Source organism: Cherax quadricarinatus, chromosome 49, assembly GCF_038502225.1.
Source record: "Cherax quadricarinatus isolate ZL_2023a chromosome 49, ASM3850222v1, whole genome shotgun sequence".
NCBI classification, from domain to species: Eukaryota; Metazoa; Arthropoda; class Malacostraca; order Decapoda; family Parastacidae; genus Cherax; species Cherax quadricarinatus.
Window position 1 is genome coordinate 18,906,620 of NC_091340.1, and position 19,579 is coordinate 18,926,198.

The window sequence follows — 19,579 nt, forward strand, 5'->3', positions numbered from 1 at the left end:
CGTCCCTGTGGCTCATATGATATTTCATGTTCCAGCTGTTTCCCCTAGTTGCTGTGTCCCATCTCTGAAACATTCTGTCCCTATCCACCTTGTCAGTTCCTAAGTATTTTATATGTCGTTATCACGTCACCCCTATCCCTCCTGTCCTGCAGTGTTGTCAAGTCGAGCTCTCTTAACCCCTCCTCGTACGACAAACCCCTCAGCCCCCAAAATGGTCTTGTTGTAATCCTTTGCACTTTCTCTAATTGGCATGTTTGACCAGGTGTGGATTACATGCTAGTGCTGCACATTCCAGTGTTGGCCTGATGTACGCAGTGTACATTTTCTTGAATGTGGAGGGAATGGTTGATCTTCCAACCACTAAATGCAAAGCAGAAATTCAAGTCTCATTACCTGGAGTTTACCTGGAGAGAGTTCAGGGGGTGAACGCCCCCGCTGCCCGGTCTGTGACCAGGCCTCCTGGTGGATCAGAGCCTGATCAACCAGGCTGTTGCTGTTGGCTGCACGCAAACCAATGTACGAGCCACAGCCCGGCTGATCAGGAACTGACTTTAGGTGCTTGTCCAGTGCCAGCTTGAAGACTGCCAGGGGTCTTTGGTAATCCCCCTTGTGTGTGCTGGGAGGCAGTTGAACAGTCTCGGGCCACTGACACTTATTGTATGGTCTCTTAACGTGCTAGTGACACCCCTGCTTTTCATTGGGGGGATGGTGCATCATCTGCCAAGTCTTTTGCTTTCGTAGTGAGTGATTTTCGTGTGCAAGTTCGGTACTAGTCCCTCTAGGATTTTCCGGGTGTATATAATCATGTATCTCTCCCTCTTGCGTTCCAGGGAATACAGCCATACCCCCGGCCGGGATTGAACCCGCGGTCATAGAGTCTCAAAACTCCAGCCCGTCGCGCTAACCACTAGACCAGCTAGCCACAAGGGACTTGAACTAGAGTTCGTCACGGCCACGCTAGCTGGAGATTCGTCTGTAAAAACTTGCATTTGTGGTCACAGAGGTGCCTGTGCTAACCTTCCTATGGTGTAGAAATATACCTAGTTGGATGAATCTTATTGTGGCTAGCTGGTCTAGTGGTTAGCGCGACGGGCTGGAGTTTTGAGACTCTATGACCGCGGGTTCAATCCCGGCCGGGGGTATGGTTTATTTGCAATCGTGTCATTACGATTTCTTAAGCCAGGGAATACAGGTTTAGGAACCTCAAGCGCTCCCAATAATTGAGGTGTTTTATCTCCGTTATGCGCGCCGTGAAAGTTCTCTGTACATTTTCTAGGTCGGCAATTTCACCTGCCTTGAAAGGTGCTGTTAGTGTGCAGCAATATTCCAGCTTAGATAGAACAAGTGACCTGAAGAGTGTCATCATGGGCTTGGCCTCCCTAGTTTTGAAGGTTCTCATTATCCATCCTGTCATTTTTCTAGCAGATGCGATTGATACAATGTTATGGTCCTTGAAGGTGAGATCCTCCGACATGATCACTCCCAGGTCTTTGACGTTGGTGTTTCGCTCTATTTTGTGGCCAGAATTTGTTTTGTACTCTGATGAAGATTTAATTTCTTCATGTTTACCATATCTGAGTAATTGAAATTTCTCATCGTTGAACTTCATATTGTTTTCTGCAGCCCACTGAAAGATTTGCTTGATGTCCGCCTGGAGCCTTGCAGTGTCTGCAATGGAAGACACTGTCATGCAGATTCGGGTGTCATCTACAAAGGAAGACACGGTGCTGTGGCTGACATCCTTGTCTATGTCGGATATGAGGATGAGGAACAAGATGGGAGCGAGTACTGTGCCTTGTGGAACAGAGCTTTTCACCGTAGCTGCCTCGGACTTTACTCTGTTGACGACTACTCTCTGCGTTCTGTTAGTGAGGAAATTATAGATCCATCGACCGACTTTTCCTGTTATTCCTTTAGCACGCATTTTGTGCGCTATTACGCCATGGTCACACTTGTCGAAGGCTTTTGCAAAGTCTGTATATATTACATCTGCATTCTTTTTGTCTTCTAGTCCATTTAGGACCTTGTCGTAGTGATCCAATAGTTGAGACAGACCTGTTCTAAACCCATGTTGCCCTGGGTTGTGTAACTGATGGGTTTCTAGATGGGTGGTGATCTTGCCTCTTAGGACCCTTTCAAAGATTTTTTTGATATGGGATGTTAGTGCTATTGGTCTGTAGTTCTTTGCTGTTGCTTTACTGCCCCCTTTGTGGAGTGGGGCTATGTCTGTTGTTTTTAGTAACTGAGGGACGACCCCCGTGTCCATGCTCCCTCTCCATAGGATGGAAAAGGCTCGTGATAGGGGCTTCTTGCAGTTCTAGATGAACACAGAGTTCCATGAGTCTGGCCCTGGGGCAGAGTGCATGGGCATGTCATTTATCGCCTGTTCGAAGTCATCTGGCGTCAGGATAACATCGGATAGGCTTGTGTTAATCAAATTTTGTGGCTCTCTCATAAAAAATTCATTTTGATCTTCGGCTCTCAGTCTAACTAGCGGCTTGCTAAAAACTGAGTCATATTGGGACTTGAGTAGCTCACTCATTTCCTTGCTGTCATCTGTGTAGGACCCATCTTGTTTAAGTAGGGGCCCAATACTGGACGTTGTTCTCGATTTTGATTTGGCATAGGAGAAGAAATACTTTGGGTTTCTTTCGATTTCATTTATGGCTTTTAGTTCTTCCCGCGATTCCTGACTCCTAAAGGATTCTTTTAGCTTAAGTTCGATGCTTGCTATTTCTCTGATCAGTGTCTCCCTACGCATTTCAGATATATTGACCTCTTTTAGCCGCTCTGTTATTCTTTTCCGTCGCCTGTAAAGGGAGCGCCTGTCTCTTTCTATTTTACATCTACTCCTCCTTTTTCTTAGAGGAATAAGTCTTGTGCATACATAAGAGTGCCACCGAGTTAATCTGTTCTAGGCATAAGTTGGGGTCTGTGTTGCTTAGTATATCTTCCCAGCTTATATCGGTTAGGACTTGGTTTACTTGGTCCCACTTTATGTTTTTGTTATTGAAGTTGAATTTGGTGAATGCTCCCTAGTGACTAATCTCATTATGTCGGTCTGGGGCTCCGCGCATACATGACTGAACCTCAATTATGTTGTGATCTGAGTATATTGTTTTTGATATGGTGACATTTCTTATCAGATCATCATTGTTAGTGAAGATAAGGTCTAGTGTATTCTCCAGTCTAGAAGGCTCTATTATTTGCTGGTTTAAATTGAATTTTGTGCAGAGATTTAAAAGCTCGTGTGAGTGTGAGTTTTCATCAGAGCTGCCTCCTGGTGTTATTTCTGCAACAATATTATTTGCTATATTCCTCCATTTTAGGTGCCTTAAGTTGAAATCCCCCAGGAGCAAGATGTTGGGTGCAGGAGCTGGAAGATTTTCCAGACAGTGGTCAATTTTTAACAGCTGTTCCTGGAATTGCTGGGATGTTGCATCCGGAGGCTTGTAGACTACCACAATGACTAGGTTTTGGTTCTCGACCTTTACTGCTAAAACTTCCACTACATCATTTGAGGCATTTAGCAGTTCTGTGCAAACAAGTGACTCTGCAATGTACAGGCCAACCCCCCCCCCTTTTGCCTGTTCACTCTGTCACATCTGTATAGGTTGTAACCTGGGATCCATATTTCGTTGTCCAAGTGATCCTTTATGTGGGTCTCAGTGAAAGCCGCGAACATTGCCTTTGCCTCTGCAAGCAGTCCACGGATGAAAGGTATTTTGTTGTTTGTTGCTGGCTTTAGACCCTGTATATTTGCAAAGAAGAATGTTATCGGACTGGTGGTATTGTTGGTACTGGGGGTGGATTTTTTTTCCGGCATTAGTATCTGTATCTGTTGGTTTGGAGTGGAGGCCATCGACTGTGGTTCCACTCCAGGAATGACTGGATTTGGTGTACGATTTCTGCCATTTCCTGCCAGTTTTTTTTCCTTCCTGGCACTAAAAAACCTCTCCCTCTTGAGTGGCTGTGGCTACCCAGGTTTTCCCAAGGCCTGGATGTTTTGTATCTTTTTGTCCCCTTTAGATGGTATGCCTGGCAATTTAAGTTATAGCACAGTCTTTCCTGTACTGAAGAGGTACACAGTTCAGGGTGAAAAAGGTTACAGGAAGGGAGTTTGCATTTTCCTGTTGTCATATGGGCATGGCATTTTCTAGGGTGGTCATAGTTGCACGTCCCGTCTGTTTTTCTAGATTTCCCATGCCAGCAGATACCGAGTGCATAGTATTTGCACAGGCTTGGTTTCCGTTTGCCTTGGGTTTCTGTGACTGTATTCCCTGTTGGTGCATGTTTCCCTGTCTTACTTCTATCCTCCCTAGCACCAACAATGGAGCTCCCACCAGTTGTTTTTGGTAATATATCCTCACTATTGCTAGTGGAGTCCTCTTGTTTGCTATTTCCTGCGGTATTTCTAGTTTGCAATATTGGTTTTATCTTATCTTTGACTACACTTGTTTCCCTACTATGGCTCTTGTCCCATATGAGGTCATTTATATGTATTCCTTCCTGCATATAATTCCCGACTACCTGGACAAAATCTCCAGCTTCACCATTACTGTCTCCCAGGACAGCATCTCCAGCATCACCATTACTGTCTCCCAGGACAGCATCTCCAGCTTCACCATTACAGTGGACCCCCGCATAACGATGGCATCACATAGCGATTATTTCGCATACCGCTTACTTTAATCGCAAAATTTTTGCCGCGCATACCGATTAAAAACCCGCTCACCGATTTTCGTCCGAGACGCGTCCAATGTGCGCCCTCAGCCAGCGTCACATGTGCCGCCCGTGCCATTGTTTACCAGCCAGCCTCCGCGGTAACATCCAAGCATACACTCGGAATATTTCGTATTATTACAGTGTTTTCGGTGCTGTTTCTGGAAAATAAGTGACCATGGGCCCCAAGAAAGCTTCTAGTGCCAACCCTACACCAATAAGGGTGAGAATTCCCATTGAAATGAAGAAAGAGATCATTGATAAGTATGAAAGTGGAGTGCATATCGCCGACCTAGTCAAGTTGTACAAGAAACCCCAATCAATTATCGCTACTATTGTGGGCACCAAAAAGACAATCAAGGAAGCTGTTCTTGCCAAAGGTTTAACTGTGTTTTCGAAACAAAGATCGCAAGTGATGGAAGATGTTGAGAGACTCTTATTGGTGTGGATAAATGAAAAACAGCTAGCAGGAGATAGCGTCTCTCAAGCGATCATATGTGAAAAGGCTAGGAAGTTGCATGAGGATTTAATTAAAAAAATGCCTGCAACTAGTGATGATGTGAGTGAATTTAAGGCCAGCAAAGGTTGGTTTGAGAGATTTAAGAAGCGTAGTGGCATCCATAGTGTGATAAGGCATGGTGAGGCTGCCAGTTCGGACCACAAAGCGGCTGAAAAATATGTGCAGGAATTCAAGGAGTACATAGAAACTGAAGGACTGAAACCTGAACAAGTGTTTAATTGTGATGAAACAGGCCTGTTCTGGAAGAAAATGCCAAGCAGGACCTACATTACTCAGGAGGAAAAGGCACTCCCAGGACATAAGCCTATGAAAGACAGGCTTACTCTTCTCATGTGTGCCAATGCTACTGGTGATTGCAAAGTTAAGCCTTTATTAGTGTATCACTCTGAAACTCCCAGAGCGTTCAGGCAAAAGAATGTCCTCAAGGATAATTTGTGTGTGCTGTGGAGGGCAAACAGTAAGGCATGGGTCACTAGGGAATTTTTCTATAACTGGTTACACCATGCATTTGCCCCCAATGTGAAAGATTACCTAACTGAAAAGAAATTAGAACTTAAGTGCCTCCTGGTGTTAGACAATGCCCCTGGTCATCCTACAGACGTGGCAGAGCGACTTTATGGGGACATGAGCTTCATTAAGGTGAAGTTTTTGCCTCCTAATACCACTCCTCTCCTGCAGCCCATGGACCAGCAGGTTATTTCCAACTTCAAGAAACTGTACACAAAAGCTCTGTTTGAAAGGTGCTTTGTAATGACCTCAGAAACTCAACTGACTCTAAGAGAGTTTTGGAGAGATCACTTTAATATCCTCAATTGTGTAAACCTTATAGGTAAGGCTTGGGAGGAAGTGACTAAGAGGACCTTGAACTCTGCTTGGAAGAAACTGTGGCCAGAATGTGTAGACAAAAGGGATTTTGAAGGGTTTGAGGCTAACCCTGAGATGATTATGCCAGTTGAGGAATCCACTGTGGCATTGGGAAAGTCCTTGGGGTTGGAGGTTAGTGGGGAGGATGTGGAAGAGTTGGTGGAGGAGGACAATGAAGAACTAACCACTGATGAGCTGATAGATCAACTTCAAGAGCAAGAGGCCAGACCTGGGGAAACTGGTTCAGAGGAGGGGAGAGAGAAATTGAAGAAGTTGCCTACTACAAAGATAAAGGAAATCTGTGCAAAGTGGCTTGAAGTGCAAACCTTCATGGATGAAAATCACCCTCACACAGCTATTGCAAGCCGTGTTGGCAACCTGTACACTGACAATGTTGTGAAACACTTTAGGGAAGTCATAAAGGAACGAGAGGTACAGGCCACTATGGACAGATATCTTGTGCGAAAGAAGTCCAGTGACTCTGAAGCTGGCCCTAGTAGCATTAAAAGAAGAAGGGAAGTAACCCCAGAAAAGGACTTGCTACCTCAAGTCCTAATGGAAGGGGATTCCCCTTCTAAACAGTAAGAAGATAATGCTCTCCCCTCCTCCCATCCCATCAATCATCACCAGATCTTCAATAAAAGTAAGTGTCATGTAAGTGTGCATGCCTTTTTCAGTTTGTGTGTATTAAAATTAACATTTCATGTGGTAAAAAAAAAATTTTTTCATACTTTTGGGTGTCTTGCACGGATTAATTTTATTTCCATTATTTCTTATGGGGAAAATTCATTCACATAACGATTATTTCGCATAACAATTACCCCTCTTGCACGGATTAAAATCGTTAACCGGGGGTCCACTGTACTGTCTCCCAGGACAGCATCTCCAGCTTCACCATTACTGTCTCCCAGGACAGCACCTCCAGCTTCACCATTACTGTCTCCCAGGACAGCACTATCAGCCCCACATTTACTGACTACCAGGACATCATCTCCAGCCTTACAGTTTCTGACTACATGGCCAGTATCAAGGGCAGTACCATTCAGCCCAGACTTTTTATGTTCCCATCTGTTGTAGAAAGCTTCCAGGTTTTCTATGAAAGCAGCTTTGATGTTGACCTCTTTTAATACCCTTGTGATTTTAGTCCACAGATTTATCTCATTTGGGCATACCCAAAAACACTTCCCTGTTTTAATACTGCTTGTAGCTAGTTCTTGGATATCTGCACAAGGGGTGTGACACCAATTTCCACAAAAATGACAATTTATGCATGTGGAAGCCCGTTTGTTTGACTGACCACAGACTACACACAGCTTCATAATGATTTGAATGGTTGATTTACTGCAATTCTACTAGCAACCTTTTGAATATTCTATTAATAACCTCCTTAAATGAAGCTCTAGCTATTTGTATTTGTGTTTCTAACTGTTTTTGTATATTGGACAGCTTACCGTGCACGTTCCTGGTATATATTTAATGTTTGTGTTTATAAGGGCGCCTACAACCCCATCCATTTACAGTCTGCTTTATTGTCCAACGAAACCGTTTGAAACCAGTCAAGGGTTCGGACCAGTCAAGGGTTCGGACCAGTCAAGGGTTCGGACCAGTCCAGGGTTCGGACCAGTCAAGGGTTCGGACCAGTCGATCTGATCTGTTCAGTGGGTCATTTATTTAAACCATACTGGTCGGTGATTTGAGCTAACACATGAAGGATCTACTGGAAATTATCTACCCGAGTAATATGTGATTTGATTGATAGAAAAGTATAACTTGCGTGTTGAAGAGCCGGTGACTGCTGGCAGCTCCTACAATGACGAACGGTCGACCTCAACCCTTGTTTATCATTCGCTGTATCTAGCTTTTCTATTTTTTTTTCCGTCTCCACCACAATAAATGCTATATTATCACTATAGTTGACTGGTGCAAATTTTGGAGGAAGGACGCTTTTTCTGTAGTAATAATTTCTTCTCCTTGTGTATATTGCGACCGCTGGTAACTACAGGTTATATGAAAATCACAGTATACGTCTGGTATTTCAAGAAAAAAGAAACTAATGAAAGTCACTCCACTACACTAAGTACCATTATAATACTGGTTAGTTGCTACTACAACACTGTATTCTGCTATTCACTGGTATCACTAGATTATATGCGAGTACACTAGCAAGCCAGGAAGATTATTAAAAGCAGCTGACCTGTGGTAAGTTTCTGGCGACTTCTGGCACCTGCCTCTATAGGCTTATCACTTCATTTACAAATTCACCTGTTTTCAAATGACACTTTAGCCTTTATCATCTATATAATAGGGAGCCACTGTAGTATACACTATACACTATGTATACACAATGTTATCAGGGAGACTTTCTTTCCTCTCATAGCTAGGATTTCAATATAGTATGTCCTTCAATGGAGGTTCCTTGATGTAGGTGAGAGACTTTTGATCATAGGAAGTGAAACAACATTCTGTTCCATAAATCGAGCCTGATTTCTTCACAGGTGCTGTATGATTTCTATGAGTTTAGTGCCCCTTTAGTCTAATAATAATAATAATGATAATAATAATAATAATAATAATAATAATAATAATAATACAGAGAGATTTAAAATGTAAATTATGACAGAAAATTACTGCCGTAACTGCTTGGAGAAACGTTTCTGACTAACATTATTAAACTATAGAAACCATTTGTGAAGGTTTGAGGTACAGTACATCACTCTGAGAGATGGGTAGGCTATTATATGCCAGAGGTTTTTTTGAATTAGAATACCTGTACTCTTCTGGGAAAACTGCTGTTAAACGATCTATGGTTATTTAGTTCTGTATTTTGGGTGGTCATTCTGTCATGGTGGGCGACGTCCAGTGTGTTGAAAAAGTAAGAAACACAAAGTGGAAAGAGCAGTGCAAATAATATCATTATCTATGTTCATTAACTTTTAAATACAGTAATAAATTAAAAACTATGTAATGAACTTTGCATGTAAAAAAAAGCAGTATTCCATATTTAGATACATGAATTAACTTCATCACGTTGTGGTACTGTAATATTTACTAAGTTTTCAAAATATGATTGGCCTCATTCCGTTCTTTATGATTTGTTTTATATTTTTTAACAGTTTATCATATAAATACCAGCAAGGACTATTTACTTATTAAAATAACAATGATATTTTATTTAACTGGATACTCAGGAAAGGCAAATGTGAATATTTACTTGGAACCATAAACTAATAAAAAAATATAGAGGACAATAAGTTTCAACGATAATTTTTTATACTTACCAACAGAAGAATATATTGAATGATCTTATCCTCATAACAGGAGTTCTCAAGAGGTCAATAACAGTCTTCTTGATCTTTGCGTGTTGTTTAGTTTCATTCACAAGTTGAATGGTACTGCCGGTTACTGTTATAGTTCCATCAACAGGACAAAACTGTCAGTAAGAATAACAAATGAGAGATTATTTTAAATTGATTCTCTACCTCAGGAGATGATTCATAATTAGTGTAAGTAAATAATATAAATAGTGAATCTAAAAGCACAATATTATGCCAGAAATATACAAATTACCCGCATTTGGGAACTGAAATGATTGACATTTTCTGACTGACTTAGGCCATATTCAGTCTCATAAGTGCAGGATATTTATGTTTTATTACTTAAATTATTTCAGTGCGAATTTATCTAAAATTCTTTCTTAATTTTTAAAGAAAATAAAATAAATGTATGAAAGTAAAGTTACCTCGACGTTGTGAACGTCCATCAGATGTCTTGGTACCTCAACATTGTTGACTCTGGCAACTCTCTCTATAATCTTCTTGGCTTCATTATAACGACCCTCAGCCACTAACCATCGAATACTCTCTGGCATTAACCTTCAGGAAATTTTTACAAAATTTTTACAAAAATGTTTACAAAGGAAGCAACACGAATAGGACGATAAAACGTCATTTTTATTAATTTAGAAGAACTAAACCACACAGACACACAGACACACAGACACAGACACACAGACACACAGACACAAAGGCACAGACACACAGACACAGACACACAGGCACAGACACACAGACACAGACACACAGGCACACAGACACACAGACACACAGACACACACACAGACACACAGACACACAGACACACAGGCACACAGGCACACAAACATAAAGACACACAGACACACAGACACACAGACACAGACACACAGACACACAGACACAGACACACAGACACACAGGCACACAGACACACAGGCACACAGACACAGACACACAGACAGACACACACACACACACGCACACACAGACACACAGGCACACAGGCACACAGGCACACAGACACACAAGCACACAGACACACAAGCACACAGACACACAGACACACAGACACAGACACACAGACACACAGACACACAGGCACACAGACACACAGGCACACAGACACACAGGCACACAGACACACAGACACACAGACAGACATACCCCCGGAACTCTCTCCAGGTAAACACACCACACACACACCACACACACACACCACACACACACCACACACACACCCACACACACACACCACAAAGTGCAAGGAGGCAGAGGAAAGTTTTGTTCCCAAGGGAAACAGAAATAATAGGAAGACCAAAACGAGTCATTGGTTTACCCGAAGGTGTAGGGAGGCAAAAACTAAGTGCAACAGAGAATGGAAAAGGTACAGGAGGCATAGGACCCAGGAAAACAAGGAGATTAGTAGAAGAGCCAGAAACGAGTATGCACAGATAAGGAGGGAGGCCCAGCGACAGTATGAAAACGACATAGCATCGAAAGTCAAATCTGACCCGAAACTGCTGTATAGCCACAGTAGGAGGAAGACAACAGTCAAGGACCAGGTGATAAGGCTGAGGAAAGAAGGTGGAGAACTCAAAAGAAACGATCAAGAGGTATGTGAGGAGCTCAACATGAGATTTAAGGAAGTATTTACAGTAGAGACAGGAAGGACTCTGGGAGGACAGACCAGATGGGGACACCAGCAAGGAATACACCAACAAGTGTTGGACGACATACATACAGATGAGGAGGAGGTGAAGAAACTGCTAAGGGACATCGATACCTCAAAGGCAATGGGACCGAACAACATCTCCCCGTGGGTCCTTAGAGAGGGAGCAGATATGTTGTGCGTGCCACTTACCACAATCTTCAACACGTCCCTGGAAACTGGGCAACTACCTGAGGTATGGAAGACGGCAAATGTAGTTCCCATTTTTAAAAAAGGAGACAGAAAAGAGGCACTAAACTATAGACCTGTGTCATTGACGTGTATAGTATGCAAAATTATGGAGAAGATTATCAGGAGGAGAGTGGTGGAGCACCTGGAACGGAACAAGAGTATAAATGCCAACCAGCACGGATTCATGGAAGGCAAATCCTGTGTCACAAACCTTCTGGAGTTTTATGATAAAATAACAGAAGTAAGACACGAGAGAGAGAGGGGTGGGTTGATTGCATCTTCTTGGACTGCAAGAAGGCCTTTGACACAGTTCCTCACAAGAGATTAGTGCAGAAGCTAGAGAATCAGGCGCATATAACGGGAAGGGCACTGCAATGGATCAGAGAATACCTGACAGGGAGACAACAACGAGTCATGGTACGTAATGATGTATCACAGTGGGCACCTGTGACGAGCGGGGTCCCACAGGGGTCGGTCCTAGGACCAGTGCTATTTTTGGTATATGTGAACGACATGATGGAAGGGTTAGACTCAGAAGTGTCCCTGTTCGCAGATGATGTGAAGTTAATGAGGAGAATTAAATCTGATGAGGACCAGGCAGGACTTCAAAGAGACCTGGACAGACTGGACACCTGGTCCAGCAAATGGCTTCTCGAATTTAATCCTGCCAAATGCAAAGTCATGAAGATAGGGGAAGGGCACAGAAGACCGCAGACAGAGTAAGGCTAGGTGGCCAAACACTGCAAACCTCACTCAAGGAGAAAGATCTTGGGGTGAGTATAACACCGAGCATGTCTCCGGAAGCACACATCAACCAGATAACTGCTGCAGCATATGGGCGCCTGGCAAACCTGAGAACAGCATTCCAATACCTTAGTAAGGAATCGTTCAAGACACTGTACACCGTGTATGTCAGGCCCATACTGGAGTATGCAGCACCTGTTTGGAACCCGCACTTGATAAAGCACGTCAAGAAACTAGAGAAAGTACAAAGGTTTGCGACAAGGTTAGTTCCAGAGCTAAGGGGAATGTCCTATGAAGAAAGATTAAGGGAAATCGGCCTGACGACACTGGAGGACAGGAGGGTCAGGGGAGACATGATAACGACATATAAAATACTGCATGGAATAGACAAGGTGGACAAAGACAGGATGTTCCAGGGAGGGGACACAGAAACAAGAGGCCACAATTGGAAATTGAAGACACAAATGAGTCAGAGATATTAGGAAGTATTTCTTCAGTCATAGAGTTGTAAGGCAGTGGAATAGCCTAGAAAATGACGTAGTGGAGGCAGGAACCATACACAGTTTTAAGACGAGGTTTGATAAAGCTCATGGAGCGGGGAGAGAGAGGGCCCAGTAGCAACCGGTGAAGAGGCGGGGCCAGGAGCTAAGACTCGACCCCTGCAACCATAAATAGGTGAGTACAAATAGGTGAGTACAAATAGGTGAGTACACCACACATACAAACACACACACATGCACGCATATACAACAGGCCTAGTGTCTAATCGACATGTGCCTAGGACAAAATGGTAACTAACACAGACACTCTCTCTCTCTCTCTCTCTCTCTCTCTACCTACCTATCTGTCTCTCTCTCCCCTCTCCCATCTCTCCATCTCTCACTCTCTCCTCTCTCTCCCCTCAAGGAAGGTTCCTTGATGTTGGTGAGGGGCTCTTGATTTAGGGAATTGGATCTGTGCTCCAGTTCCCCGAATTAAGCCTGAATGCCTTCCACATCCCCCTCCCCCCAGGCGCTGTATAATCCTCCGGGTTTAGCGTTTCCCCCTTGATTATAATAATAAAAATCTCTCCTTTCTCTCCCCTCTCCCCTCTTTCCCCTCTCTCTCTCTTCCATCTCCCCCTCTCTCCCCCTTCTCCACTATCTCTCACCCCTCTCTCTCCCTCCCCCTCTTTCCCCCTCTCTCCCCTCCCCCCTCTCTCTCCCCTCTCTTTCTCCCTTTCTCACTCTCCCCCTCTCACTCTCTCCTTCTACCTTTCCCTTCCTTCTCTCTCTCTCTCTCTCTCACTCTTCCCTCTCCCTTCCCTCCCCTAAAAAAAACAATTTTTTTTTTACACAGGGTTTGACAAGGTTAAGGATCCCTAGCTTTATTGACAAGCTATTTACAGGTTAAGGATTCCTAACTTTATTGGCAAGCTAAGAGCTGTTACCTACATCAGCTCATTTGAAAGCATTTTTATTGTTATGAGACATACAAGTAGGGAACAGGATGAAGTTGGAGCCATCTGTGGGCCAGCATTTTCATTTGATCAACTGACATTATCTCGTTGACATCATTATGCTGTACGAATGTGTTCCATACTCGAGTCATCCTGGGTATATATGATATCAGATGGAGTGATGTTATGGAGAAGGGTACAGCCAGAGTGAAGTTGCTGCTTTCTGCCCGTCTTGTGACATAAAAGCTTGTTTCACTCTGTCCTCGAAGTGGATCCAAGTGTGGTACTTTGACAATATTGGCCTTGTACATAACAGTAAGGCCACCCACATCCCTCCTGTGTTGAAGGCTCTGCTGAAATGACAGGTCTATCCAGGATTGGTCCAGGTGAGAGATGAGACGTCTTGCTCTGTTCTCTACTCTATCAAGCAGTCACAGATGAGAGGGGGGCAGGCAAACCAAGAAAGTGGAGCATACTCAAGGTGTGAGCGTACTTGTGCCTCGTACAGAATCTTGCAACCCCTACTGTCAAGCAGATGCGAGATACGGCGAAGTGCTGTAAGGTTCCTGGCTGCCTTGTTTGCAAGATTTACAACATGGTTCTTCATGGTCAGTTTGGAGTCAAATTTCACCCCAAGGATATCAATTTCTTTCCCAGGTGCCAACACCTTCCCATTCATCCTAACTACTGCAATAGCATCTCTCTCTCTCTCTCTCTCTCTCTCTCTCTCTCTCTCTCTCTCTCTCTCTCTCTCTCTCTCTCTCTCCCTCCCTTCTCTCATCTCTCCCCCTCTCACTCTCTCCTCTCTTTCCCTTCTCACTCTCTCCTCTCTTTCCCCTCTCCCATCTCTCCCCTCTCTCTTTTTCATCTCCCCCTCTCTCCCCCTTCTCCCCTGTCTCCCCCTCACTCCCCCTTCTCCCCCTCTCCCTCCCCTCTCTCTCCAACCCCCCTCTTTCCCCCTCTCTCCCCCTCTCCTCTGTCTCTCTCTCTCTCCCCTCTCTTTCTCCCCTTCTCACTCTCCCCCTCTCTCTCCTACCTTTCCCTTCCTTCTCTTTCTCTCTCTCACTCTTTCCTCTCCCTTCTCTCCCCTAAAAGAAATGATGGGGACCAGACGGAGCCAGGGATCAAAGGAGAATGGTTCTGGTAGGGAGGAGTGGATGGAGAAGCAGTGCAAAAGGATGGAACAAGAGTGGGAGAGAAAACTAAGAGAGCTTTCTGCAAAAATGGAGACAAAGCTGTCTGTGAAATTGGAAAAGAGGTTGGTACTCCTTTATGCGGTGTTTGGCTAGCTGTTGGTACTCCTTTATGCGGTGTTTGGCTAGCTGTTGGTACTCCTTTACGCGATGTTTGGCTAGCTGTTGGTACTCCTTTATGTGGTGTTTGGCTAGCTGTTGGTACTCCTTTATGCGGTGTTTAGCTAACTGTTGGTACTCCTTTATGCGGTGTTTAGCTAACTGTTGGTACTCCTTTATGCGGTGTTTGGCTAGCTGTTGGTACTCCTTTATGCGGTGTTTGGCTAGCTGTTGGTACTCCTTTATGCGGTGTTTGGCTAGCTGTTGGTACTCCTTTATGCGGTGTTTGGCTAGCTATTGGTACTCCTTTACACGGTGTTTGGCTAGCTGTTGGTACTCCTTTACACGATGTTTGGCTAGCTATTGGTACTCCTTTACACGATGTTTGGCTAGCTGTTGGTACTCCTTTATGCGATGTTTGGCTAGCTGTTGGTTCTCCTTTATGCAGTGTTTGGCTAACTGTTGGTACTCCTTTATGCGGTGTTTGGCTAGCTGTTGGTACTCCTTTATGCGGTGTTTAGCTAGCTGTTGGTACTCCTTTACGCGGTGTTTGGCTAGGTGTTGGTACTCCTTTACACGGTGTTTGGCTAGCTGTTGGTACTCCTTTACGTGGTGTTTGGCTAGCTATTGGTACTCCTTTATGCGGTGTTTGGCTAGCTGTTGGTACTCCTTTACACGGTGTTTGGCTAGCTATTGATATTCCTTTACGCAATGTTTGGCGAGCTGTTGGTACTCCTTTACGTGATGTTTGGCTAGCTGTTGGTCCTCCTTTACGCGGTGTTTGGCTAGCTGTTGGTACTCCTTTATGCGGCGTTTGGCTAGCTGTTGGTATTCCTTTACGCGGTGTTTGGCTAGCTGTTGGTACTCCTTTATGCGGTGTTTGGCTAGCTGTTGGTACTCCTTTACGCGGTGTTTGGCTAGCTGTTGGTACTCCTTTACGCGGTGTTTGGCTAGCTATTGGTACTCCTTTACGCAATGTTTGGCTAGCTGTTGGTACTCCTTTATGCAATGTTTGGCTAGCTGTTTGTCCTCCTTTACGCGGTGTTTGGCTAGCTGTTGGTACTCCTTTACACGGTGTTTGGCTAGCTGTTGGTATTCCTTTACGCGGTGTTTGGCTAGCTGTTGGTACTCCTTTACGCTGTGTTTGGCTAGCTGTTGGTACTCCTTTACGCGGTGTTTGGCTAGCTGTTGGTACTCCTTTATGCGGTGTTTGGCTAGCTGTTGGTACTCCTTTACGCGGTGTTTGGCTAGCTGTTGGTACTCCTTTACGCGGTGTTTGGCTAGCTGTTGGTACTCCTTTATGCGGTGTTTGGCTAGCTGTGATGCGCTTGATGCAAATTCAGTTACTGAAAATGTTTGTTCGATGCCGTCATAATGAGTCTTCAGAATCTGGCTTATAGTTTGTTACTATGACTCCCTCAATAACACCAAACATGCTTGAGCTTCGTTCTGTACGTGAATAAAACAAGTACACAAAGCTCCCGCTCGTTATTGTTGCTATAAATTTGATCCAGTTCTGTTGATAAATACCACCAAACACACTGCAGCTTCTTTTTGTACTCGTATAAAACACGTACACAACAGCCATACCGGCTTTGGTCCATGTCTGTTTTGATTGTCTTTAGTTAGTTACGGGTTTAGTGCTGCTCCCTTGATTATAATAATAATAATAATCTAGTTAGTTATGCCGTAGACTGTGTTGCAAGTGATGTTGCGTGGCATAAACTTTACCCACATTGTGGGTAATAATATGTTCAGTTTCCTAAGAATGGTGATTAAGTGATTTTAGTATAAATATTGAATAATTTTTTAATATCGCTTACAAACTCGATCTTTACCTTTCTTATATTTTTGTTATTTTTCCTTTACGATTTTGGTGTTTGTTGTGCCAGATTAGTATTTTTTCAAGCCCTTTAAAATGTCTAAATACAAAAGTGATAATAGAGGTGGAAGAAAATATAAAAAAGATTGGGAATTAAAATATTTGTGGCTGAAATCTTGTGATGATGAGCAAAATGCATATTGCACATATTGCAAAACTAACTTGCTGCCATAACCCAGAAACAGTCTGCAAATTAAACTGCTGGATTCAACTGTAAGAATTTGTTCATTCTTAAGTGATAACAATATGTGCTGCCAAAACTTTAAATGTTCTCACAAAATGCTACAAATGTACAACAGCAAAACCCTTTATGACTCGACTGCAGAAAAATAACAACATATTCAATATCTTGAGGAAATGTCAATTTAACAGCTGCGTTTCGCTGTATTTTAAGTTTAATTAAAAGTATTTTTGGTGATATGTAATCGAATATATAGGCATAATTTACGTTCATTTAATTGTTGGTATATTAATTCATACAATTCAATCATTTTATATCTTTGGCCATATTTTTGGCTTAAAACTTTTCCAAAGTGGCCATTTTTGGACATATTTTCGTTAAATTTTGGTCATAAGCTGTTGTGTTCATCTGGCAATCCTGGTTTAGGATGAAACTAGACAATAGTCTCAGATCTCTGGAAACTAAACATAACATAACATCAGTGGTATTGTACAGGATAAACTACCACCACAGACTATTGAATTATTAAATATTATGTTCAACAAATGCTATTTTACTAGTGAAGAAATTAGCAAAGGGTTACAAGCTATAGTTTCTTGTATGCAAGCAACGAGACATGATGATAAACCTAAAAATCCTACTGTGGATATCAAACCTTCAACTCAGCATAAAAAGAGTATACTTCTCCCACTAAATCACAGAATGGAAAATCCCACGTAGGCATTTATCAAGCTGTGAATACGACAGACGGTAAAAAGACTGTCACACATAAACGTACTCCAAAATGTGTACTTTGTGATGGATCACATTGGGCACAGTATCGTAGTCATTATACAACAACAGAGGCACGTAAACAACGTGCTCATCAGCTGAAACGGTGCACCAAGTGTTTACGTGAACGCAAGGGAGGTAAATCCTCACTGAAGAAGTGTTTTAAATGAAAGGGTATTAATCATACAGCATTATGTCCAAGCACTTGTGCTGATCAACAGCCGACTTCCACAGAAACCGGAAGTCAACAAACAACAGCATTAAACTGCAGAGATAAGTCTAGATCTACTGCTCTCCCAATAGCTTGAGTTGAGTTATCTAATAAATTACACAAAACCAATGTGCTAACACTATTTGCTCAAGGCTCACAAAAGTCCTTCATAAAAAGAACAGTGTTACAGAAACTGATCAAACATCCCCACTCCAAAATAGTTAGCTATAGCTGGTTTTTTTCCAAAGTTCTGATAAACTGATATATGACCTAACCAAATTCACTGTTGGTCTAGGAAACAGGAAAAAGACAGCAGAGGCTGTGGTAGTAGATGATTTGCCTAAGTCTGTGCAGATCCAGGGGCTAAACAGTTGCAGCACTAAAAGCAGCCAAGGTCAAGTTAGCCTGTCCTGACATACATACGGACACAGTTAGTTCATTTGATTTAATTGGAAGTGATTATTGTCACTCTTTTATGCAAAATAGAGCAAGTAAACATGATATTCACTTGCTGAAAACAACAGGAGACCACATGATATGTGGTCCAATTCCCTCTCAAAGTGGGACAGAAGATGATATTGATTCACTGGAAAATGTACTAGTTACTAGGATAACTGCTAATCATGTACCACAGTAAAAGTTATCATTACTGAAAGAAATGAATGAACCAGTTGATAAGTTGTGGAGTTTAGTTGCGATAGGCGCTGACGTAAATAAACCACAAGAGTCTCAGACTTATAAACAATAATTGGACGCTGTCCAATATGATGATGGACAGTATTGGGTTAGGTTACCATGGAAATTAAATCCACCACATCTGCCTAGCATTTATCGCATGGCTTTCGGACAAATAAAAGCACAAATACATGAGCGCAGGAAGAATCCAGAGCTACTGACTGCCTATGATAATATCATACAAGAACAGTTGGACAATAAATTCATTAAGAAAGTAGTCGAGAACAAGTTGAAGACAGAAGCTCATTATCTCCCGCACCACGGAGTCAAAAAAGATTCTAAAACCACCACACTACGTGTTGTATACAATTGCAGCGCACGTGCTAATAAAGATGTAGCAAGTCTGATGACCGGACCCTCACTAACTGAGAAGCTTGGAGACGTTCTTATCAAATTTCGCACAGATCCATATGCCTATACGGCTGATATTTCCAAAGTTTTCTCAAGAGTAGGCCTGCAAGAAAGAGACATATTATACTCGATTCTTGTGGCCTGAAGATGCACATGATCCTCAAACTCCTGTGAAAACATATTGTTTCAAGTCAGTTTTGTTTGGTGCAACATCCTCTCCAGTCTTAATTCCTGATTGCAACAACACGTTGGGACTTAATTGTAACACACAGGAAGACACTTTGAGTCTCAAAAGAATAAACAATAAACCATGCAGTACACTCACCAAATGTAGTTTACTGTCAGAGGTATCATAATGTTTTGATCTTCTAGGACTCTTCTCACTAATCACTATAAAAGGTAAAATGCTTATGCACGATGCACAGCTCAAAATAGTTTGGGATGAGAACTTGCCTCTAGAAATGAGTCAAGCATGGGATGAAATATCCACTATGTTTAAACAACTTCATCAAATTAAATTCCCCACACAAATAGGTCAAGAGGGAAGCAAGTACACATTACATGTGTTCTGTGATGCGTCAACCAGAGATTATGGTGCTGTAGCTTACATGAGTAATGCTGAAAGAAGTTTATTAATTACTTCAAAGGCCCGGG

At 42.9% G+C, this 19,579-nt stretch overlaps 1 protein-coding gene across 2 annotated transcripts in view; it reads right to left on the minus strand.

Annotated features, from left to right (window-relative positions):
* Positions 1 to 19,579, minus strand: part of LOC128697107 (organic cation transporter protein) — a 444,009-nt gene that overhangs the window by 167,269 nt on the left and 257,161 nt on the right. For both annotated transcript variants that reach the window (XM_070095239.1, XM_070095240.1), the window contains exons 6-7: positions 9,846 to 9,978; positions 9,385 to 9,536 (exon numbers count right to left, since the gene is read on the minus strand). In XM_070095239.1, the coding sequence (XP_069951340.1) occupies positions 9,385 to 9,536; positions 9,846 to 9,978 (285 nt within the window). The remainder of the gene's footprint in view (positions 1 to 9,384; positions 9,537 to 9,845; positions 9,979 to 19,579) is intronic.